This window comes from Epargyreus clarus, unplaced genomic scaffold (assembly GCF_041222505.1).
Source record: "Epargyreus clarus isolate Ecla_fem2 unplaced genomic scaffold, WU_Ecla_fem_2.2 ptg000034l, whole genome shotgun sequence".
Lineage (NCBI taxonomy): Eukaryota > Metazoa > Arthropoda > Insecta > Lepidoptera > Hesperiidae > Epargyreus > Epargyreus clarus.
In genome coordinates, this window is record NW_027332239.1 from 10859086 (window position 1) to 10885597 (window position 26512).

Consider the following 26512-nt stretch of genomic DNA (forward strand, 5'->3'; position numbering starts at 1 on the left):
AGAATAAAACGTCTATGAGAATTCTATTTTAAGGGCCCATTCTGTAATTAATAGGACACAATTAAAATATTTCATGACTGTGTTATTATTGATGGTGCATGTGCACTGATTAAGTTACAGGACTGTATAATTAAAAATACATGATTTGCTAATATTAGTATTTTATTAACCGATTTCTTTGTTTATTTGGTTTATATGGTTCTATTAGTGAGTACACACAGTAGAACTTTTGTATATATTTATCATATGTTACAGTTACAATAATTACTACAGATCACCTAAGCTAAATTTTTGTGCTGCTTGCGTGTCTGCTTTTCTTCATTACTAAAATTATTTTCCGTAACAAATGGATATATATTTTTATCACTGTCATTTTCAGAATTAAATTGCAATGCAATAATAGGAACTGTATGGTCACTTTTCTTCCTTCATCTTGTTGGGTAGGTTATGCAAGTAAAGAAGTACTATTTCCCGTGTACTTTACTTTATGTATTTCAGACTGGTGCCCACTTTCGAAACTTTTGGCTCCTCACTTCTTCTAGGCAGGACAGTCATCACATTTTCATTTTCATTGATGTACCTTGTGTTCAGGAATACTTTTACTTTTCATGAAACACAAACTTGCCTTCCTCTTAAACTGCACATACTCTATAACGTCGTCACTATACGATTGTCGGGAAGATCTGTAAATATAAATATAACCAATTAATAACGTTAAAACAGTTCACATAAGAATATAGGTATATTTAAAAAAATCTTAATAATTACTTGAAGACAACCTTTCTTCTGTCTGAAGTCAGTTAAGAAATGTTTAATTGTCCGATATGATTAAATGTAAATATAAAGAATGTTTTACTTACGTTGTTTATTTGATATTTCCATAGGTTATCTCACGGAAGTTTTTGTATCCATTTTGATTGATTGCACTGCATATATGGATCTTCTTTAAGCAGGTTCACGCTATCAGCTTTAATATAGTATGGCTTCATTTCGGTTCACAACATAAATTCAACCAACTCTAACAGCAAACGATTTAATTATTATTTGTCTTGTTTGGTTTCGATGTAGTGACGTCACATGACATTTGAGGCAGCACTGTCGCCGTTTTGGGATTTAAAATCCACAGATAAAAAATCGAAAATTTCTTTTTAAAAATTAAAATACTTAGAACGTATTAAAAAATAAACGAAATACTGCATAATTTATGTTTACTTATAAGCTATCATATCCAACATAGTTCATATTTTATTGTTATAACTGTCAAGTACCTATTTAAAGGAGATTTTAGAACGGAGACGTGGCAACACCTTTTTTACGCACATAAATCCATGTGTCAAAAGTGTCAAAACTGGTTACATTTTCTTGTTAGTGGTGCGGCTACACCTTGCCCCTTACACTGCTCCTCATGTTGCCGATTCTAGACATGGCTAACTCAAACAGATCGCGCGAATTGCAGATCAGGTCGCGAGTCATAAGGTTGAACCGGAGTTATGAACAGGATCACAGACCAGTTCAAATTAACTCAATGGATCTGTTTGATCTGAACGAGCTGCATGACTTAAGACTCGCGTTGCGAACTGTGCGAGTCGTTGGATCTGGTGACTCACGCGACTCAAACAGTTCAAACAGCTCAAACGGGTCAAACAATTCAAACGGGTAAACGATTCACGGTAGTCAGGACTCGTGGGCTCGCCGATGTTAGCATGGCACTGGATTTAAAATCAAGTTTATTACTTTGAGACTTATATGTTTTGAATAATGTCAAGTAAAAGAAGCAATGTCTGTAATTATTATTATTTTACCGACTTTGTAGTAATGTTGAATTAAAATATGTATTTTTATTATTAGTTAATAAAGTCAGTTAGAAAGTTATTGACATGTAATATTGTGACGGTTATAAATCATATTTATTTATAAGTAAATAAATTGATCAGTCGGTATTTCCCAATAAGAAGAGTGAATTTAATAAAAACGCCATATTATGATGAAAGCTAGAACTAAAACGAATTCTCATTGAGTTACATATAAAATGAGTGCCATCTAACTGATCTGTCTTAGACTATCGAATATCGCTTGATATTCACAAAACCCCAACAGATGTCGCACCACTTACATTCTTTTGATATTAAACTTTATATCCTAGGGGTTAAACGTTAAAATTGCACAATTAATCAAAGAATAACTCACATTCACGAAACGCCGTGAACCGCGACCTGAATTGACCTGATCTGTTTGGGATTGATCTGCAGTTCAAACTCATATAATATGTGATCTGAATATTTGAACCGGGTCAGATCTGAGTTACTCAGCTCTAACGGATTCGAATTGGCTTCACATTCACGTTTCTCGCGCTTCTCTCTTGTTTTCGCGAAATTCTCGCGAGAATGAGGAGTGGGCTTTAGTTTTTTGCTAAATACATTGACATTCAGAGTGACGGTGACACTGACATTGTCGCTATTATAAAGTTACAAACTGACAAATTCATGAACGCCTAGACGGTCGATTTCAATTTGTATTATATTATCAATATTGAAAAAATATTTCATAGCTTATAGGCGTTGAATCAGTATGATATAATTAAAGAATAATCAAATATTTCCGACCAAAAACATGTCGCTTGAACAAACAGCTTGTGATGGTAAGAATGATGATATGTTCTTCCTATTATAATGGTGCATCGTTCAACAAATGTACTTGGTGGTCACATGGTGGTCATTTATACAATCTAGTGATAACATATTCATTAATTTGCTTCGAAAAGTTGACTTCAAGATCTTGAACGCTGGCTTCATTGGCTTTCGCGCTAGCCTGTATGCGTTACTCACTGTAGTAGATGAATTAGTTCACAGAAAGTTGCTGCCTGTTCCCTGAGATAAATCCTGTAGCGACTACTACAAGAGGAAATGGTGCTATACAGGACTGACATCATTTCACTTTAAAATTACCTATTAGTATGTTTTTTTTTGTGGAGATTTCTGATATTGCAGTTATATCAAAGATTTGATAATAATAAAAACATTTATTGTTGCATAAATCAAGTATATAATTTAATCCTAATATACAATGGGTTCTCTCAGATCTGAAGGCTTTCGAGCGGCGCCTAACCGAAGTTATAGCATGTTTGCAGCCGGCAACTATGAGATGGAGAAGTAAGTAATATTCAAATCAAAATTTTATTTAAATCATGGCACATAATGTTTAATGCCTGATATTAAAACCACTTTATCTAATGTTTTCTTACCATTCATAAAAATTCAACAATTTCTAATATGCAGAAGTTGTAAAATTATCTTTGGCAGGCAACTTATATCATACATATTTTAAAAAATATAAGTGAGCTTAACTGCAGTTTGACTGTCTTTAGAATTTCAGTTGTTCTAGTATTCAAATGTTATCATTTATTAAAGTATAAAATTGATAATTTGTAGTTCTAGACATGGCTAACCCAAACAGATCACGCGAACTGCAGATCAAGTGGTGAAGGTTGAACCGGAGTTATAAACAGGGGTCTACTGTTGAACCCCTGGTGGATCATGCAAGTGTACATTGTTATTACTTATTACAGTTTATGTAATTTCAATTTCAGTTCTGTTGGCAGTGGTGTCTGTATGTACTGCCATAGCTGCGTGGCACTGGCTGACAGACCCCTTCACACCGGTGGTGTCTCTGACACAGTCTCTGTGGAATCATCCTTTCTTTGCATTCACCTCTACATTTCTCGGTAAATATTGATTAGGCATTCTGTAATGCAATATTTAAATACTCATGAACAATCTACCAAATAACATACTGAATAATAACAACTATATAAAAGCCATGCACATTATGATTTGATTAGCACTGATAATTTTACACTCCATGGTAAAGCATTTTGGTGTGTACCTCATGGCTCATACACCCCAGTAGGCTATATACCTACTCATATCTATTCATCTGTACTCTGCGTCTATCTAAATAGTGCATGTATGTCTTTAAAGCAAACACAATGTCTATTATAGATCAGGTATAAAAGATTCAGGAGAGATCAGGTATAAAGATAAATTATTTATTTGTTTGTTTTAGTGTTGCTGTTCATGATGGGAGTACATAGGAAAGTGATAGCGCCCAGCATTATCACTGCTCGCACCCGCTCGGTCCTCAATGATTTCAACATGTCATGCGATGAAACTGGCAAGTTGATTCTGAAGCCGAGGCCAGCCAATAATTAGACCACCTTATTTATTTAAATATTGTAAATATTGTTTAAGAATAATATTTTCACTGTTAGAAGATCATGTTAAGTTGTACAAATAAAACGATTTCTTAGGACTATTAAGTTTATTATTTATAACTTTGGTGTGTTTATTATATACAACAAATATATGATAACTAAGAAAAAACATTAATCATAAAAATTACTTAGCTTGGTTTCAAACAACTCACTTTAATAACCAACCATAAAAATCTTGAAACACTACAAAATGTATTTTCTAAGATATTTTGCTAAAATATTTTCTATAATAAGTGAATAAGAAGCAAGTAAATTTTTCTATAAACTGTTTTCAAAGATCATGTCAAATAGATTTAACAAAGTTATTAAAAATTGAACCTAATAACATGTTAAGAGTTAAGATAAGAGTCTAGAATTACAATAAGAAATGTTATTTAGAAAACCCATCTCCAGCAACAACATACCTTCAATATACCGAGTAAATTTTAATACACTTTTCAAACACCACTACTTGCATGCCTACAGAGTGAACAAACGTTTATCTTCTGTATCGGATTTCCTTCACTTTACCTCTACATTCAAAAGCATTCATTACATTCATTTCTTAAACACATGTTTAGACTCGTCCTGGAGTAATATACATTTTCAGTTACAAAGTGACTTTGGAAAAACTGTCATTTATAAAAATAGATTACAACATTGACTCTGGGCAGTGTAAATTTTGCGATTGATATATTATTACAATTCAATTCAAATAATCAAATCCTTACAGTAAATGCTATTCGGTTTGAATGTGCAGAAAGTAAGATATTGCAAATAACATTAATCATAAAAAATATTAGACATTCAACAAGATATCACTCATGTTACATAAACAACAATATTGTGCTATTTGTGCAATCAATACATGCAAGTAACTAACAATCTAGGTATTATCACACTTAAATACAATCTAAGCATGAAGAGGGATTATTATATTGTGCTAGTGATATATCAATAACAGTATGGAATTTTCATAGACTTGTTATGGGTGTGGAAAGAAACGAGTGCTATCTATTATCACGTTATTTTTGACTGTAAAATGTATTTAACATCACCATACTCATTTAAAGGGTTTTCGAAATAATTATGTTATAACAAGATGAAGGCGAATAATTTAATTTGTAGAAACTCATTGAATTCTAAAACTAATTTTAAAAGATTAGTTGTTTTTGTTTAGCCACACCTTCCTGATTATAATATCACCACAGCAAAACTAAGTAGTGACGTACGAGTATTTATGCTAAACATGTCATAACTTTGTTTGTACATGTGTACACAAAAATGTATGGATACTAAAACATGTCTATATTAGTGACATTTCTTGCAGTGCAGTTTCAGATTGAGTGTAAATTCAGGCAAGTCTCAGTAAGCGCAGGAGTTGGAATTATTTTTACTTACATTTTGCCCATTCTATACAGTTATGGGCTCATTCCAATGAAACTTGTGAAACAAGAGTTTACAGCGGCTGACTAAAACTATTCAACTATTTAAAGTGAATCGCCCTTAACTAAGTTATCTGAATAATCGCTATTATGTTTCATGTAAATATATCTGAAATAATAAAACGAGCATACATGCTTAATAACGTTACCTTACTCGATCTATACATAATAGTAAAACATACCATATAAAATTCCATTTAAAATTACTATGATAACATCAAGGCAGTGGTACATGCATAAATTTATGTGTTAACACGATATACTTAACATTATATTAGAAGGCATTATTGTTTGTTAAAATATTTAGCCTCGGGCTTACAAGATAAGGTTTCGCTGTTATGAAATAATTAACGTTTTACAATAATTTATAGTAATGTTATTGAATAGCAAAAGTATCCAAAAACCGTTGCGCATTTGATAAACAACTCGGTGTTTAAAGAGCATTATATTTCAGTCTTTTCAAACGACGAAGTTATTCCCAGAGGTTCATTAATGCAACATTTAAATGCTTGATAATAAAGCAAGGATTTATAACTGGCAGTCGCTCTCATATTCCGAGCAGATGATACAATATGCAAAATAATTATTACATTTTCAACATTTAACAGACTTTTGAGAACAAATGGTTCATGTCAATATTTAGAATGGAATATTGGAGGCGTTGCGTTCATAGGAAAGTTAAAAACAACAATATAACAATAACATTCTAATTAATTTTTCTTATAATATTGTAATGTTGAACACAATGGAAATTACTTATCTTTGCACGTATATTTTTGCGAACCGTACATTTAACAGCGATCGCCATTTTTATATCCTTTCTGTTATTCCGCGGTATATGTTTTTTCTTTTACAATACGTTTGTATTATGCTGAGAAAAGGAGACAGGATTTAAAATGTAATCCAAAACGTAAAAATATCAATCAACATTAAATATTTAAATAAATTCTATACATAAGACTGGGTACATATTGCAGGAAGCTGTGACGATGCAGGCGTGAACCCAACGCAGCTTCCATCGTTGATACATTATAAATAATACTTGTTCAGTATCTTATTAAAACTTTATAATAGTTATAGGGTACCACCTAACTTGATGACCGCTTCAAGATTATTTCGCTTTGCCCAAAGTACGCATACCTAAGACGCTAGCGAGCAACAACTTGATATACGAAGCGGCCATAAAGTTTAGTGCGAACTATCCTTACAATTAAAGTTATGCTAAATTACATTTGCGAATCACTTCTATAAATTCTCTTGAGTGTTGTGACCTACAGAGAACACTAACCTTGCATTGTGTGGGGCTTAGGGAAAGATTTCTCACATCTAATAGTTTGCAATACAATTTGCTTTTGAAGCACGTTATATCTATTTATTTAAAATGATTTATCAATAACTTTGTGCATCTAAATAACACATACACAATATATAATTTGAAAATATCACTTGTTTTACATTATAACGTACATACAAACATTTTATCGTTTTTCTTTGTAGGAATTTTCATTAATAAATTTTAATATTAGAGTTTATTATCGATCTATTTACACGAGGACATATATTTAATGTGACTGATATATTTGTGGATTAAGACTATTACTATCTATCGTAGCGTTTACATTATTTAAAACTACATTCTAATCCATCTATATCCGCAATTAAGGCTTGATCTCTGCTATAATAAATACTATGAATAAGGAAGTTTTCACATCTACCAAATAATATTGTGCTTTATACTTTTTACCAGACAAATTGTCTTATAAATAATTATATTTATTTAACAACAATAACAATACTCGATCTGCACTTAATTAACTGCGAAGAAACGTTTATTTAGGAACCCTGCACATTAGATACTATACAATTTCTGTTCATAATCTCAACGCCCTAGGACAGGAAGAAACTTTAAGAGCGAGAACTCACTGAGCGTTTTTCTTTCGCCCCGCCGCGGACAGCAATTTTATATAAAAGCCGACGAGACTGCAGTTTTTCGCGATTATGCCGCCGCGGTTACATAGTAGCCGCAGGACGGAAAGATCGATACAAGTTGCCCATCGTCGCAGCGAAAAACAACAGAATATCGCAGTGGAAACAAATCGTAAATTGAAAATGGTAACTGTTATTTATCTACATTTTCATTATCAACGCGTATTGCGGTTCCGCGTCCGCGCACGTAAGAAAAACGCCCCTCGAGCTCTAAGCGTAAAACCGAGAGATCAAGCCGAAACCGCCGGAGCGTAACTAGAGCAACATAATCGCCGACGAGAAATCCCCACGTACTTATTGTCACGAATCAATCCCCACAGCAACATGCAAGGCTGGAATGGTGTCCTCACGCAGCCAGTAGCGTCCTGATGTTCTTCGGCGTGGACTGGTGGTTGAGGTGTTTGGTCGTGTATCGGAGGGCGTTGAGTAAGGGCTCCGCCTTGGGTTGCGGTTGCTGTTGGAGGAACTTGACGCAGCCCTTCACGTCGACGGAGGAGGAGCGGCAGAAGGCGCCCGAGGGGTGCACCCAATCGTACAGGATGATCAGCCCGACCATCACGCGCAGCACTAGCAAGGAGGTCTCCTCGCGGCTGAACTGCGCGACTAGTTTTCTGAAATCCAAAATATTTTCATTGTAATTAAACAAGCTATTGAAAGAAATAACTGTGAAGTTAGTCTTCGCAGTTTTATTTATTTATTATACATCATAGTACCAATATAGCTGTTGTTTTTGGAAAGATGTGATTAAACAGATTCTCTTTTTGAGGCGTTCATTTAATCTCCAAGAGTAAGAAAGCAGTTGTGATTAATTTTAGGTAGGATTACTGGTTCTGAAAGTGTCTTATTTGCGTTGGTTAGAGATGTCTATATCTTTTATTTGTAGCGGGAACAACATATTTACTACGAAGTGTATTGCAAGCTCGTTTGCTATTACTATATCCATTTGATGAAAGAAATACATACATTGAAAGAGTTCTATGTTGAGATATAGGTCTGTGGTACTACGTATTTTAAAATAAAATGGAACAGATTTTCCTTATTATTTCAGAATGAAGGAACATGTTATTACAGTAAACATTTACCGTATATTTGCTGTACAAAGTTCGGATTACAAAGGAAATACGTAAGATGTTTTATAGGCTAAACTGTTTCAAGAAATAGTGTCGTAACGTACATTTAGTAGCGGAGTAGGTAGGCGGTGGCGGGCGACCCGAATATCTGTGCGTATAAGTTTTATTAACCGTAAATCCATACCATGTTGGGTAAACATAACATGAACACAAACACTTCCGTATATCTTTTCATATAGAACGTACATCCGCACGACTTATAGAAATAACTGGATATTTCTGACTAGCTACTATGTACTAACTACTTTCAAACTATAACTCAGCAAGTATCTAATTGGTTGGAGTAGATCCTACGTTCGTCTAGTACCGAGATTTAAAACTTTTTCCGTCTATCCCCAATTTTGTGAAACAATAATTTCATTTTATATAATATTATTATAGCCATACCTACTATATTTAAAAAGCACATCTGTATCACTGATAATTATGATATTATTATATGTAACTCGAGTAAATGTAAGTAATAAGAGTATTTATATATTTTATAACTTTATGTAAGATCTGTGTTGGAGTGAGACAATTGTAATCGTGTGTGTAACTTGTTATATGAGGACCACGAGAGCTGGATGTGTACTGCCGACAAACTGGCCTACAGTTTGGCAGATTTCAAATTATGTTTATTTTGTAAGTCTTCTTTATTAAATAAATGAAAAAAAAATCATTCTTTTATATCTCGCAAAGCTGTAAAATACAAATTACTATTGTCTCTTAAACCAATCCTCGTTAGCCCTTCACCACACCCTGAACGGCCAGCCCCAGCAGCCAAAAGTTGGTGTAATGGCTACTCTTGAAAATGAGGTCCAGTAAATTAAAGACAAATTTTGCGATATTTGTTTCAATAATAGAGAAAATGTATGACATATACAATTTAAGGTCCTATTTAGCTGAGATATTATTATGAATGAAAAAAAAAATTTAAACAAAAAAATAAAACCGACTTCTAATGTCACTACAAAGTAAAAAATAATACAAATAAATGTTGGTTTAGTACATAGTCCTGAAATCGGCGCTCAATACATTTCGATTGATAGCGGCGTAAACAGCGTGCCCATGCCATGCCCATCCTAGTACACCGACTCAGCGTCAGATAGATCATACGACGTTATAGCACAGATGCAAAGAAATGTAAGAAACGAAGAAGATTTGCTTTTAAATCCTATTACTACGCTTCAATCTGACCTACAACCATGTACAAAGCTTTAGCGACGTTGAAAACATCTGAATGAAGTTGTCTGAAAAATAGGGTAAACGTATTTGAAACGAGTGACTATTTCAATTGCAGTGTTGCGTGTCCCGTCTGCAACCAGCGAAGCGACATAAAGTGTATGGACGTGGAGGCACCGGGCCGACGTCACAGACAGATAAGTATTGACGTGAACGTCAGGTTTTCAAGTATTGTACAATCAGAAAATGCTTTCGAATAAAGGTTACTTATGACGTAAATTTGAGATGTTAGAATTTGTCTGATGAGTATGATAGATGAGAGTATGATACTCATTATTAATAATCTTCGTAATATATATAGTATATTGTATTGCCCAAACTTTTAGACTTTCAGCAAATTTCGATCTTTGGTGAACATTGGTAAAAATTCTTTAGATATTGATAACGAGCATTAGTTCATTATAAAATTGTAGATTGTGTATTGCCAAAACTTTAATGTATTGTGATTCTAAAGGAAAAGCCCAATTTATTTTCATGGCCGCAATATCCAAAATTAATCTGAAATTGCGATAAGAGATATAACAAAATCTTTTCCGTTTTAAATCTAGGATCAAGGTTCTGACACGACCTTTGAAAAAATAAAAATATAATTAACTTTAGCTTAGACAACTTAGCTTTCACATTTCGAGATAAATCTTCTTTGAACGCATAATCACAATAGGCTTTGTGGCGTATAAGTAATAGGACTGTCTCGCACAGAGTAATAGACAGAACATACTGGAATCAGGTCAATTTAATCTATTATACTCACCTATTAGCTGTGGAACAACTTCCTTTACATTATTGTCACCTTTATATTCCATTATACACTAATTGGACATATAATTATTATATTAATACACGCAATTTTACGGCAATTTAGCACACATAATGAACATATTTGACGATCACCGGATTGGTTAAGTGTCGGCATCAGAAGGTGGTCACAGAATCTTCGCCCTGGTGTGCATGAATTCACCTTGTTAGGTATATTGGTGTGATCACATGTTTGACCTTGTTATATTAGTTACATAATCAGTTTATGGGGATATATCTACCGCTACGTAATATCCAGAGACTGATGAAGAACTGAGTAGGTTGAAAAGTCTTCGTCCTGATAAGAGTCAACCTAAAAATGCGGCATAATTCCTAAAACTAATTACAAAACAAATTGAGAACATAATTAAGCGAGCATAAGCTTCAAAATAAATTCCACGAAAGCATTACTTTCGCTATTTATTGGGGCCAATCGGCAGAAAAATTAAGGCTTCACCGAAGTCGTACCGCCTATAAACCCTCGCCGCGCCTATTATGGCCCAAGGTTCCCCGTGCGTGAAATAAAACATTTAAGCTTGGGAAATGTATCAGAAGCAATAACTCAATGTTGCTGAAACTCGAGCATATTTTTCGTTTATGCAAAAATATTCTCTATTGTTTTCTCCAACGGAGATTTGAGAGTGCGGGAAAGTGAACAGACATGTTGTGAGTGTGTTTGTTTTAATATACATTGAAGGGTTCCGTAGTCAGCTGCATTTCCTGATAACCGGTAGAAATCATTGTGAACTAGTTAAAATTTGGTGATTAACTATCGTTTATATTTCTGACCCAAAATAAAAAATATATCTAAATTTTATTGGCCTTGAAAAAATGTCTAAACGTGAAATTCTATATATTATTTACTCTCAACCGTTTTAAAGTTTGTTGATGATATATTATGAAGATACTGCTTGAAGATGAAGATATTACGAATATAATGTACCTAATTTAGTAATTTTAGTATTTCATATAGATGAATTAATACGAATTAATTCCAAAATATGATACTTAACCACAAACGGCAGACACAAGCCACTGCCAACATTTAATCGGATCACACAAACGTGAACACTGCACAGTGGATGCAAGAGAGTACCTTGTGCTAGATACCTCGGATCCAGCCGGCGAAGATAATGACTTTCGCATGTGAACGACTAGTAATTCACAATGGAACGACAAAGGCAAAGGAATAGGCAATGTAGGACAATGCGGTGGAACGATACTAATCCTCAAAGCTTTTAAAGGTCATAAAACTAAAAATATAGAAAACGATATATCGAAACAAGTAACATTAAAACTTCCTTCTGTAGTAGCCATATACATAATAGCTACTAATGTAAAATGACTGAGCCCAATCCTTTTTTGAAATTATTTACATGGTAACAAAACAAATTAACAAAAATTCAATTTAGTTTATTTCACACCACAATACGCAATAAAGCAATACATTTTTCGTAACTTATATGGTTTACCTGTTTATCAATAACACGCCTTATCTCTGAACTGAAACAATTTGATGCGACTAAAGCTAAAGTAAACATTTATCTGGAAACTACAAAGGCACTTTTCACTTCGAAAATACCTTCTAGCCTAACAGCTGTAAAGCCTAGCCAGCATTACTGCACTTCCAAGGTGTTCCGCTGTTTAAGCGCTTACACCAAAGAAACATTCTAGTGGTGCTGGAAACGTCCGACTTGGCGTCTTTCCAGCCTAGTTAAGGTTTGAGCTGACCCCTATCTTTATTCCACGGGTCGTTTTCGTGACATGGTTTTAATTTTTTCGTGTCAACATCGAAGCAGGTTAATCATATTAACGTTGTCGTGTAAGCAAGCGCCGGCGATGCATAAAATAGTAGATTAAAAAAACTATTTTTTAATTTAGTTAATGTACATATTAAATACTAGTTTCAAACAACAGATTTACTGTAGACCCGTAAATTATGCCACAAGACTTCTATGTAAATTCACTTATCCAAAAAACACATTTATTGATGTTTATAATAAAGTTTCTATAAAACTGAAATGTGATAAATGTGTTTAAATATTAGGTACAAGAGTTATATTTAATTAATTTCCTGTCCCACTCCAGGACTCTGTGTGCTCAGCGGGCAATTCCAGTCACTTTCCTCACTTCGATTATGCTCAAAACGTTGCACACATGCAATCGAATTGGTCTGATTGATATTTTACTTCATATTAAACGCCGAATCTATCAACGTGACTTTGTCGTTCAACGGTTATTAAAAACTGTGCCCGGCGATGTTGTCATTCAAATCACACAGTGCTATTGTCACTTTCAATGGTTATGCGGACCGATATTGGGAACAGGCGACACATCTATCTAAACATTCGACAAAACATGCACGCCATTCTGTTCATTGCGCAGATGCACTAACAATCATATTCGCGTGGATTTCCTCAGGATTGTTTTGGCACCTAGTGTTGTGTCACTTGATAAGGAAACGTTGCACGTCATTAGATGGGTGAGTTACGTGTCCTAAAAGTACGAATGAGTGACGGTTGTTTGATATCCGATAAGCGTACACCGACAGCGCCGTATTTCCGCCAAGTTGCTGGTACGTTACCGGGAACCAGCAAGTGATAGCCAATTCAGAATGTTCAGATTATCCGTAGTAAGTGGACTAACGGGACGACTATTTTTGTGTACTGGAAAAGTACACCAATTCATATGTTGCGAAAATTTTCACAATTCTCAATAGGTTCGAGAACCTATCTCGAACCTATTGAGAATTGTGAAAATTTTCATATAGTTGTATAGATAATCTGTATTTGTATAAATTCATTTTTATCTTAAACCTCTGGCCTGTGTTTATAGAAAGTATGATAAGTATGTTTAATAACTTTTTGTCATGTTCAAACAAAACCCAAGTGATTTGTTAAGACGACATGCAAACAAATGCCTACAATCAACTGTAACAGTTTATATTTTGGTAACAAATTTAAGTTGCTAATATAAGAACGTGGAAGCTCATATATTAAATGAATACCTATTATGAAGACATTTAACATACATGTAATGTCGTAAATTTACGTGATTTAGGTCGCAGCGCCGCCTAAGATAGCTAACTAAGCATTCACACAGGAAACCCGTCATAATTTTACGAGTCAGTGATTTAGAATTCGAACAGAAACAATATTATATTTCTTCCTGTTTTCGTTTCATAGCCGGGATAACGAAAGCAAACGTACAAAGGAAATGGACATTCATAACATTTAAAATGCGATACGTATAATCGTATGGTGTGAGCATCGAACAATATTATCATGTATGTAATGTGAAGTATCCAATATCTGGCATGTGGAGAGCGATAGTGCGATATGATATGCAGTAATATAATAAATACGCCCTTGTCGCTGTAACAAGGATAGCCACTTGGATGCGGTGCCGCCCGCGGTGACCCCATTTCGGTCCTGGACCTTGGGTAAGAAATAGGTCACGCAGGATCGACGATACCGAAGCAAGTTGTTCACGCCCGCTTAATATCGCGTTTTCCAACACCTTGTAGGATGATAATATCTTTGGAATTTATTAAATTACCGGATAATCTACGGTTTCAGAGCGAAATAATGTTTAAACGTTGTTACATATTAGTGAAATATTCGCTTAAACTGTTTAAGATTCTAGCTTATGCATTTTGGAAGTGGCTAATCTAAGGCATAGAAAGAACTCTAATTTTATTTATTTAACTAGCTGACCAGACAAACTTTGTACCGCCTCAAAATCTATTTAAAAAAATATAGCCTATGTTACTCGTAGATAATGTAGCTTTCGAATATTGAAAGAATTTATAAAATCGGTCCAATAGTTTTTGAGCCTATTCATTACAACCAAACAAACAAACAAAGTTTTCCTCTTTATAATATTAATGCAGATAAAGATAAGCTGTAAAATAGTTTAGGCGATACCTTACATATTTGTGCTATAACTGGAGAAGTGTAGAGATTTAAACTGCTTACTGTCCCTAGGAGATTTATGACTAAGTATATTTAAATAGACAGTTGCGATCAAATAATTTATGAACGAAGCTTACCAAGATTCTTGCTATGCTGATTTCATTTCGAATTACGTATCATAACTACAACACATTACAGTAGTAAATTGGTTGTAGTAAAGCTAGAAATTTCTGTAACGTTATTTGGGTTAAGTATTAAGGCAATAAACGCCTCAGGATCGTGACTTATATTGAACAATTGTCGTTAAATACGCTCAGCAATTATTTATTTTATTATATTGAATGCAACTTACGGATTCTCCAGCATCCGCAAGCAGACCTTCGCCATCGTACTGAGCGTCTCCGTCGTGTTCTCCAAGTCTTGCTGGTTGTCGTTCACGAACTGGCTGGTGGCTTCGGAGAGGACCTTGAGCATGGGCGTGGCTTGCGCGTAGAACAGCGACATGCGGTTGGCGACCTCCGCGCCTATGTGGGGCTCCTCGCCGGGCGGCAGGTCCGCGTTGATGAGACCCCCGCGGGACACGATCCGCCTGTAGTAGCTGAAGTCGTTCTGGATGGCTGGCGTTTTCATCTGTTATGGACGAATGACGTAACGTTAGCAACAATGATCCTAGCAGAATTGTATAATGCAAGAAAACAAAGGTAGGTACAAAAACTGGCACTTTTTAGAAATAAAGTATCAGTTGTTTTAACTGAGTGAAACTGAAAACACGCTTGTTTCTTTTCTAAAGTTTTTGATAAATGGTCTTAATACTTATTTGATATCGAGTTGACAATGTTGTAATACTAACGTTCATTTCAACTGTAAGCTTTTTACCTAAGTAACAAAATTTATGCTCATAACTAAGAAAACATCTTGTAAGTAAGCCATAAGAAATAAACTCGGGGAACGGAAAATAACATGGATTATAATTAACGGAGTTCTGAGACAATTTGGGCGAAGGGCTCCCTGAAAGCCGTTCTTATGAAACCAAGCAGTGTCTTTGTACAATTATTTTCTTCTTTATTTTTATTTGTAGATTGCATCAACTATTATAATACGTAATAATATTATTGAATAAGCAAGTGCTCGTTATCTCCTTCGAAGTTATCTGTTTACCTCAAGCTTCTGAAATGAATATTGTTTATAGACAACGCTGATTGAATAACAGTGACTGCGCCTGATATGGAGAAAGTCATGACCTGCGGTAATTGTTATTCAGGAGTATCTTTGAACAAATTTTATACATAACGAAACAATTAACTAGTTATCTCACGCATATACAATTGGCTTTATAAAGTTAACATTATTTGAATGATTTATACCGATCACTCTCTTTGTTTGAATTTGCTGAGTAAAAAGAAACAAATGTGCCGGCATAACATTCTAAAGATAGTTTATGCATACACACGGCGTATAAAAGATAAATACGATATCATAGCATTGTACCTAGATGTCTAAAAGATATCTACGTTGCATGACGTTCTTTACATAAGGCCAGATGAATCCATCAGGGAGCGTTACATCATTTAGGCATAGTTATTTACAAATCTAAAAGGAGTGTATTGACTCATGATTTATAACAAATGCGGGTCTATGCTGGATGATATTCTAGGAAATTGTGGACAATTTAGTAGGATTAAATGCGATGACATCATGCAGATTTCTTATACTCTAACATTAGATACAATTTTCTAGGAATCCAGCGATAGTGTCTTCATGTCTTCATCACGTAGGTATACATACAAACTTCAGACAAGTAACCAGAACTTTTCTTGAACGTTTGATAATAGTCTCAGTGAAAGTCAATGTTTTATTTCTGTGCACACTTTGTAAAGGGTGACTTTTAATAACTTGGTTTAAGAGCTACCTTATATTGATGATTAAAATTAGTTGAGACCAGTATTTTTACTATTATTAACTCTTTGTCGGCAAAGATCCTCATCGTTGACATATGGATGCATGCTTCAAGGTAGGATGCATACGGCAGGCATGAAGCTCAAAAGATTAGCCAGTTACGCCTCTTATTCTTAACTGCGTAAATGATTTAGTAATATATTTAAGACTCGTATTATTGTTAGTGTCTCAAACAATCATGTGACACTAGTCACCACGATTTGATTTCCATGCCTTTGATTTTATGCCGAATGCTGTTTTTCAGTAACCAGCTTCCCAATTTGAAGTGTTGATAGTGTCTATGTTAACGTACTCAAGACTTATAAAATGATTAGGTTTTGAGCGTACATTTAAATTCGATGCACATGCACGCTAAAACGATTCAAGCGTAACTCACGAGACAGCACTATGTAAGCATAATATAGTTATCGACTGAAGAAATCTGATATCAAAACTTGAAAATCTCTTACGGAATCCTGTCACGAGATACGGGCGGCTTTGAATGTAAGCGGCTTAGTATTACAGTTTGCAACTTCGATATTTTAAACGACTCAGAAATATTTTGTAAAGTTTACATTATAGAGTCAGTAGAAATAATGGAAAAAGAGTATATTTTGTTAAGTTATCCCTGTTACGTTTACATGGTTTAATCTATTCTTGTGTCTCTGACTGAATCGCAGATTATTTGTTTTGGAGTACCAAATTCTTCAAATCCAGATCAAACAAATCTGCGATTAACTTTTGTTACAAAAGTAGGCGTGGTCACGAATGTTCCTAACCACATTTATTACGAATACAAATACGAATAAGAAATATTCAGGAAGTATGTTGAGTATTCGGTAACTGAGAGTGAAATGGGGAAAATCGTAAACCGATATTTTATTTCCGACCAGAGTTATCCATTACTGGGTTAGGACAACGGTCTCATGATCCGCAATTAAGAGTGACATTTCGATAATTGACAGCTGATAATTAAACCCGTGATGAATCAGCTAACGGAAATACGCATAAGATACGAATATATTGCGATAAGTGGTAGTAACATGAGTTACAACTTTAATAAGAATTATATATTATCGAAAAGACCTTCGTACGTAGAAATATTTTACGAAGCAGATATAACTATAAAATGACAAGAAAGCATTAGATCAAGTATAAACTAAGTACGAGAAAATATTTTTTGATTAATCTACGCATATTACTTTATTACAGTACTGTTCTTTGGATGAAGTTTTGTTTACGTTGTAATCGTTTTCACTCGTCTTTGTTTGTGACCCTTGTAGTCTAAAGAGCTTGACGAACCCTAAAGTACGAGTATAAGTCGTTTGATACGGCTTGATCTCAGAAGAGTGTTAAAGGCTGCTAAAGAGTGTTAAAAAGGTCAAGAGCCAATTTATCTGCAAATGACCAAACTTTCCAAACCAAGTGTGTCACGGTTATGTCCTTCTGTTTAGATCTTTTTTGTAGGGTATTTTGTTTTTGAAGTCAAAACGTAATACACAAGAACATGCAATATTTGTAATGCATAGTGTCTGTAGATGCAAATCTTCAGTAATCCTCATGCCATTGTGCGTCTGTCGTTCATCATCCTTTTCGCCTAAGGCCTATGCCCAAAATATATTCTGGCTTACGATTCCGGCAAAGGATTCGTGACAAGCATAATGATTAATTGGCGATCTGTACAGGGACCTTATACATAATTATATCGTATCTTAATCAACGTAACATTTATTATAATGATTACGTGCGTTCCCGAAATTTGGAGGACGCACAGCCGTGCATCTATAAAGTATACTGGAAATATATATTTGCCAATTAAAAGGTTACGTAACTGAACAGTGACGAATGAATTAATCAGAACAAAGAACAACTAAGTAACCGCAGCTGGGAAAATTACATTTACGTACATCTATCTGGTGACGTGTAACTGTGTAATAAGTAAAATAGAAGTAAGGAATCTGAACTTAAGCATGACTCTCGAGCATATTTTTTGGATGAAGAGTAAAATAGATTGAATCGTGTTATAATAAAAATATTGTTAAAATTTATCTTTTGAGGACTTCAAACTGCTAAATGTTTGAGGGAAGGTCAAGGTAGTAAAGAATTCAATATAAAGTTGGAGGTCCAGGGACTTTAAAGACATGTAGAGGATTTTGTAGGGAGTGGTCTATATAATACACGGGAACACGTGTATATCCGCATGCAAAACATCTCGATTATTCAGCCCTGAGGTGAATATGACTAAAATGTAATTAGTCGTCAAGGATTACGAACTCGCAAACAATTTGCGGCATCTATCTCTATCACACAGGCATCCGTTGGAATGTCCTGCAGAAGTGCCTGTTTTCTTACATGACATTGTTAAAGGCAAAGTTACGTTGGCTTTTTAAGACAAGCATGTCTCATTTGTCAGCGACTACACAGCGACTCATCTATCAAACGAAATCGTGGAAAAGTGCTTAAACAAAAAATCATATTGTATTATATATACTAAACCCTGTCTTGTAAAATATACTTTCAAATAATTAAAATGTAAATTGTATCTTTTTTTTATTTTTTTATATTTATTTTGTATAGGCCAACGACGGCACTTACAAATTGTCAGGTACAATAATTTTCTTAAACTACTACCGGATCGGAACGCGACCTCTACTGAGAAGATCCGGTAAGAAACTCAGTGGGTTTGTCTTTTTTTTAATAATAATTATTCTCTTGTTTTAATGCCATCATTAGCTCCAGTATCTTGCTTTATATTTATTTTTAGCAGTAGTTTTTGAGAAAATCGAGGACATAAAAACATACATACACACATAGCGGTCGAATACAGAGCCTTCTTTTTTGAAGTTAAAAAGTTAGTCACGCAATTTTAGGTTAAGGGCTTCCCACCCATTTTTGGTGGAGACCTTTTTCAACTGTACAGACATTCGGCGCCACACCGCGCTGTGGGTGACTCAACGCGAGGTCACTACATCGCTTTCTATCTTCAAAACTTTATTGGCCGATATGACTAATGCTTTGATAGCATTGTCTAATGATTAATTGTGAGTGGTTACAATCGTATCAATTACTGCTATAAAGAGACAAAATTGAGCAGATAAAAATGCAATGATAATAATAAATAACCATCAATCGGATTTAACAATAATATGAATCATGTTGAATGTAACTTCGAATTTCAAGGAATACGGATTCTTACTACGAACGACTATAACAAACCACAAATTATTGTACCTCAAACGATCGACTTTGAACAAGGTAAAGACAAATTATGAATAATATTGCATTTAACTTTGAACCATGACTTTATTCAAGATATTTTTTCGCAAATGAAAGTTTTAAAGGTATGGCAAGAAATTCAAAGAAATAATAGCACAATTTAAATGCATATAGTCGCGCTGTCTTGGAGCAACGACACCGCAAGGTTGGGGTCAAAAGGGCTCACAATTGCTGATTGAGTTATTACCTATACTATTCTAGTTACGCTACACACTTTGATGAAGTTTGTATTTAAAGTTAAATAAATGTATTTTGCTGTTGGGTTATAAAATGCTCTAGCACTCAATTAATTACATTCAAATAACATTTGGTAAATTTTACGTTGAATAGTAAGTTTTTATTTTAAATCATTTTAAAGACGTAAATGAACAATACAAATCGAAAAAAAAATAAAACAGTCCAAACGAGAATTGGTCGCCCGCACTTTTGGAAATTTCTTACATATTCGTCGAAAATAATTTCAAGAATTCAGTTTACTTTTGTTGAAATGAACGTTTCTGCAATACACGTTATCCACTGCTTTACTCATCTTATAGTTCTTGTACGCTTTTATCAAGAACAACTATGTCATTTTTGTAAAATAGAAACCACTGGAAGAGCCTCTGGATGTGACTAGTTGAGAAATTCAGTATTAAATTAAAAAAAGAATGGCCCTAGAGTAGAGCCTTGTTGGATACCACAAATGAGTTCAAAGGTTTTATCCACCTCCCTCTAGCTACTAACTTAAATTTAATTTGTTGTTTTACTTTACGGTTTGTATAATCACGAGCGTTTACTAGATCAAGATGGGGGGTACTAAATTGCTTAATTTATGCAGTTCCGGCAATATTTTCACGATTTAGTGCTAACTCATTACAGGCACACACACATTACAGGCAACGTAATAAATGTCGTATGTTTTAATGTTTTCCTTGAACATAATTATCTATTATTACTTGAACTCAACGATATAGGTGTAATTATAACAGGATTTATATAAAACGCTAACAAAGTGACTATTATTAAAAATATATTAGGGCTGTACAGACAGAGGCTGTAATGTTGTTTACCGTCTGTGGGAAGATCTTAGCGACTTTTTTCTCAGTTACTTATTAAATACAAATTATTTAAATTGTAAAAACATTTCAATCTTTCACGTCAATTATTATTTATAGATTCCAACAAAAAACTATAAATTGTCCATATTATTACACCTAATTCGTTTTCTCAAATAGTAAGAAAGTAATAGTCACGACATAAAAGGCTCATTTCTGAAACAGCTTTAGGAAACACCATAAGAGGGAAATAACTTATTATTGTTTTAGACATACCTTGTGTTCATCGAATTTGAGTACGAATTCCAGTATTTCCGCGAACTGTTTGACTAAGGCCTGCTGTTGCTCCAAATGCTGCGTCGGACTCATCCCGCCGCCCACTAGTGAACCTAATAACCTGGGAACCACCTGAAACAAACACGATTTCTATTATAAAATGGTAAGAGGGCTACTTCTGTACCTTAAAAATAGCAATTGTTATTAAAAAAATAACAATTGCAATTGCCCCGACGGCTATAGCCTATGATCCCGTCGAAAATTTAGACGAATCCAAGACACCTCATATGTTTAAATCCAAGCCGTCAAGCCGTTTGGGCTGTAGAACATGTTAAAGAATGAGACATCCTAGTGTGCTTGTGTGTTAACTATACTATCATGCCATAATTATGCAGTAATCGTCATGAAATTTTATACACACATTGTGAATTGTATGAGAAAAAGACATAGGGTGCCGTTTATCCCTAAAAAACTACCATCCCCGAGGGATAGATAAAAACCTCTGACCGCGAGCGAAGCCGCGGGTAAACGCAAACATTCATACGCAAAATGAAAGTATTAACTTCGTTTATTGCGATTTTCGCTGAATGTTTTTAACTTTATCCTTTGGGATAACCGTCCTGCTACGCGAAATCCACCATATTTGGACTTACGCGTATTTGATTGAAACATTACCCGCCTTTTGACGCAGTTCCGTAAAAACTCTCACTGTGGCTAAACTTGTGACATTCAGATCAAATAATGGCAAATCGCAAGCGTATCTCAACTTTACTCTTCCCTAACCCTCAACTAGTGTTATATGTACTTCAAACTGTACAAACATTTCTTCGTCCATACACAGTTTCATTTTCAAGGTAAACCTGCGTGTACTCTATGAAACAGGTACGCACTCAATGGGAAACTGGAGCTGTTTACATGTGCAGTTTATATTACAACGATATATTATGTTGTAATGTAAGCACGCGATAACATGATTGACGTTTCTAACTTCTTCATCACTGAATATTTATAGACAATGATTAATTAGTAAGAGGATTACAGTTATCCTTGTGCATGGTTTTCCCATTTCCCGTAATATATTTGTGAAATCATTATATAGGTCACTTTTTTATATACATCGAAAATAATAAATTAATAGAAAATAATTGATTAAATAATTAATTAATTTAAGAGGACGCAGTAACCTTATTGATGACTATCAGTCATAAGTTTTTGCGTAGGTACCGAAGTTCGACATCTTGACCATTTCTTCTATACTAGACTTTAGTCAAACTTCGATCTTGGGAGGCAAAAATTGGATGGATTGATTATTAATAACTACTACTAGTGATCTCAAAAGCCATAATAAAAATGGTTCCAAAAATGTATATCACGAAAGACATTTCAAAATTAATTTAACCTACTTCGATAACTTTTGTAGGCTGTATCTGTCATCTAGCTTTCAACTCCGAAACTAAAGCAAAAAGCAAAAGTGTGCACTAGTCCAGATTGCCTGAAACTAGGACACATCGGCGTTGTCCGATGCTGGTTAAAAAGGAAGTTTTTAACGTTCAAATGATTGTTCTATCATATAACGAGGATGATTAAATAATGTTTGTGCCTATATCCTGATTGCTCGCTTCAATTGATTTGATTCATCCTTTTTGATTTAAATGCAAACGTTTTAATTGTTACAGTCAAAATACTTTTATTTTTAATCCTAAAAATGTGTCACTGTCTGCTGCAGTCTGTATTTCAGTAGGCAGCAATAGAACAATATCAATAAAGAAGTTTATCTCTGGCAACAAAGCCCTTAAGGACTTCGAGCAAAAATTAGTATTCTTGCCGATGCTTAAGAAACAGTACAATTCCCATGTGGTGTTGAGTATAAACAACTACAGTATTATAAATAAAAAAAAAAAAAAAATGATTTATTGCATCAAAAGTAGTACATTGTTTTACAATATTGTTGGGTACCCTCTTTTGAGTATGTTAGTACCTGTAGTAGAGGGTCCCGCTCTTCCCTTATACAATACTAAGTACTACTAAATATAATTTTCCAAATATATTATAATTTAATATAATTATTATTTGAACAATGTTGAATTTATTTTATTTTATAATTAAGAATATATGTATCTATATATATAAAAATCAAATATAAAACACGAGAATGGCTGGACCGATTTTGATAATTTTAGTTTAGAATAATTTGTGGAAGTCCAGGGAAGGTTCAAAAGGTGAGCAAATATGAAATATATTTCATAACTAGATTCTGAGGTGGTGCAAAGTTTGTCGGGTCAGCTCGTATAAAATAAATATAATATAATATAGTGGATATATAGTGAAATAGTATCTGTGTATTATGTCTGTGTGTCTGTGTGTGTGTGTGTGTGTGTGTGTGTGTGTGTGTGTGTGTGTGTGGATGTGTGTGTGTGCGTACGTATTCAAGTGTGAGAATAAACGTGTGTGCTTACGTACGAATATGTGTTCATGTAAGTGTAAGGTGCATCAGGTGAAGGTACAAAGAAGAGATTCTGTTTCTTCATAATTAAGTTTTTGTAACCAATCTTTTAAACATTTTTTACAGTCATAGTATTTCATAGTGTATATATCTACATCCTGGTTTATTTTATTAAATAGATAAATAGACAGTCTTACGTATTGTCTTGATGCAAATTTACTTTTAAATAGGTCGGTATAGGGCAATGTATACTTTCTACGTTTATTCGCCACTGGCGGCTGATATTTTAAGCTTTTATGAAGTTTTTGAATAGTTGCTGATACGTAAAGTTTTCTTACCGAGAGCAGGCCAGACAATTTGTATAAATCAGAAGTGGGGAATCTATACGGTTTGCAGTACATCACTTTTATCAGGCATCTTTGAGCTCTTTCAAGTTCAAGGAACCTTGTCTTAGCTGCTCCGCCCCATATAGGAATGCAGTAGCTCATCGTAAATTGGACTAGGGCTATGTATACTTTATTTAGCAATGATTTTGTACATACATGCCGCAGGGACTTAAATATCCAGATTAGTTTCCTAATCCGGGTTGCCATCAAATCCAGATGCGAATACCAAGTTAACCTCTGGTCAACCATAACCCCAAGATATTTTACATTGGATACTTTATTTATTTGAGGACAGTCACAGTCAGAGTGTAAGTCTGGGCATCTATGAATTTTTATTTTAAAGTCAGGTGGTGGTTGTGTTTTATTAGATTTCGTAAAGCAGACATAATTTGTTTTAGAGATGTTCAAAGTTAGTAAGTTCTCATTTAGCCACTTTGCTACCTCGGCCAGACCTAATTCTGCTGTTTTCTTTACAGAGGACCACGTATCTCCTGCGAAAACAATTGCAGTATCATCTGCGTATGAAAACAGCTGCCCGTCCCTAAGTTCCATATTACATAATTGATTTATATATATCAAAAATAGGGTCGGGCCAAGCACACTTCCTTGGGGGACTCCGTAATTGACCGTTATAGGATCACTTATGAAACCTCCAATTTTGACTGACTGTTTCCTATTTTCAAGGTAGCTTGCAAAAAGAGACAGAGATTTCCCCCTTATGCCCAGACTTTCTAATCTCCACAACAGAATCGGTACAGATACTGTATCAAAGGCATTTTTTAAGTCCAAAAACATTAACTTGACGAATATTCTCTCAGTGTAGTTTTTCGGCACATCATACCGCGTGTAACCAAGTTTAGCTTGTTACATCAAGAAGTGTTGTTCACGTGAAATTTTAGCTAAGTTCATTAAGAGTGTCTCCAGGCTATATAGGTTACTTTCAATCGTTGCTGGGTAAATTGCTACCGGAAGAGAGCCTACACTCCGAGTAATGCATTTTGCTGATAAACGGATAAGCGTTGACCCACGCCCTCATAAATGTGAGCCACATTGCTACTAAAGGTCAGCTGTTGGTTCAGCTTATACTTATCAGACTGTCAGACCTATAAAAAGATTTAATTATACAAAGTCTGCTATAAAAAAAGGTTTTTTATAATCCTATGTTGCGCATGAATTCTCACAGTGGAGCATACTCCACCGCACTGTTCAATTGCGGATTTGTGAAGGGCAGTACGGCTTAAAGAGCAACTCGTGTTCGATATTTTTAAGGCTGAAAAGTTTACTGACGGTTACACAAGAAGTACCAACGGCTTAACAGCCCTTCGAGGCATAGAAGGGCGCATGAAATTTAGTTACGAACAGTTACCTATCTAACTTCTGACCACATGTGACGTTGCTTAACTTTGTAGTTGAGTTAATCTTCATAAGCCACGGGACTGTTGGTACGCGGTTCGTTTATAAAATACCAAGTAATTTTTGGTTTCTGTTCCTGCACTGTAAAGTAAGCTGTTCATGAGCGATTACAAAATGCGAAGAAAACAAAAAAGTTCCTTCATAAAGATCGTGAAATAGAGCCGCGGAGTTGATGTACAAAAGACAATGTTACAGGAAGAAAGTTGCGTACTTAGTATAGAAACGTTTAATTGGAGTCTGTTGCCATCGCATCAGGAGTTGCATTTGGGACGCAGGAAACAGGAACACTGCAACTTGCAATAATTGCTTGCAACGGGCCCGCGAGCGTAGCCGATGCAACCTAATTGACTAAATTACTTCCTTGTGCTTCCTCGCATTGTTACTACTAGTTAATCAATTCGAATTGCTAAAGTTTGTGTACAAATAATTAATTGTATCGAATTGAATTGAATTGAAAAAATATAATATAAGATTCCTGGAATTTGGTGGACGCACGGTCGTGCATTCACATTAATTGTAGGTACGGAAAACTAGCGAAAACAATATTCCCGGAATTTGGTGGACGCAGGGCCGTGCGTCTACAATAATTGTGGAATCAGAAAACTATAGAATACAAAATACTTCGTGTATTCGTGCACTGTGCACTCCACTGAAAATTGTCGTGAGACTACACTAGACAACTATAATATTGTTAAGAAGTCGCAACGACAATGCTACGTTAACGTTGCGTTTTCGTGTTCTTACATCGTGAAACGTTAAAAACAAACAGATAAAAAGCCGAATAACTTCAATTCCGATTTCCGTTCAGATGGTTCCGTACCATTAAACAATATAATCGTGTTACATACTTACAAATATTTTGTGTTTTATTTCATCCAGTTCAGAATACATACATAGCACGAGTTTGAGTCACACTTGCAGAATTGTACTGTTCTTTTTTGTTGACAAATATTCAGTGAGAATCGACTGGCTTTTCATTATGAATCCATTTAAAAGATAAAGCAGA

General features: G+C 34.6%; 2 protein-coding genes across 2 annotated transcripts in view; one reads left to right on the forward strand and one right to left on the reverse strand.

Moving 5' to 3' along the window:
* The first annotated feature begins 2348 nt into the window (after positions 1 to 2348).
* Positions 2349 to 4311, forward strand: Cnep1r2 (CTD nuclear envelope phosphatase 1 regulatory subunit 2). Its single transcript, XM_073091754.1, has 4 exons — positions 2349 to 2638; positions 3078 to 3149; positions 3587 to 3721; positions 4063 to 4311. The coding sequence occupies exons 1-4, from the start codon at positions 2611 to 2613 to the stop codon at positions 4206 to 4208; spliced, it is 381 nt and encodes a 126-aa protein (XP_072947855.1). The 5' UTR covers positions 2349 to 2610; the 3' UTR covers positions 4209 to 4311.
* Positions 4312 to 7801: 3490 nt separating this feature from the next.
* The window catches only part of LOC140756271 (CYFIP-related Rac1 interactor A), a 31572-nt gene continuing 12861 nt past the window's right edge, over positions 7802 to 26512 (reverse strand). Inside the window, exons 2-4 of the mRNA XM_073091753.1 lie at positions 21265 to 21396; positions 15096 to 15373; positions 7802 to 8291 (exon numbers count right to left, since the gene is read on the reverse strand). Of these exons, the coding sequence (XP_072947854.1) occupies positions 8027 to 8291; positions 15096 to 15373; positions 21265 to 21396 (675 nt within the window). The 3' untranslated portion in view covers positions 7802 to 8026. The remainder of the gene's footprint in view (positions 8292 to 15095; positions 15374 to 21264; positions 21397 to 26512) is intronic.

What these genes read in the sequence shown, in the direction of transcription:
- Cnep1r2 (XM_073091754.1), top strand. Translation starts at nt 2,611, where the DNA reads ATGTCGCTTGAACAAACAGCTTGTGATG. An exon ending in TGAACAAACAGCTTGTGATG is followed by an intron (nt 2,639 to 3,077) that starts GTAAGAATGATG and finishes GGGTTCTCTCAG; the next exon opens with ATCTGAAGGCTTTCGAGCGG. An exon ending in GGCAACTATGAGATGGAGAA is followed by an intron (nt 3,150 to 3,586) that starts GTAAGTAATATT and finishes TTTCAATTTCAG; the next exon opens with TTCTGTTGGCAGTGGTGTCT.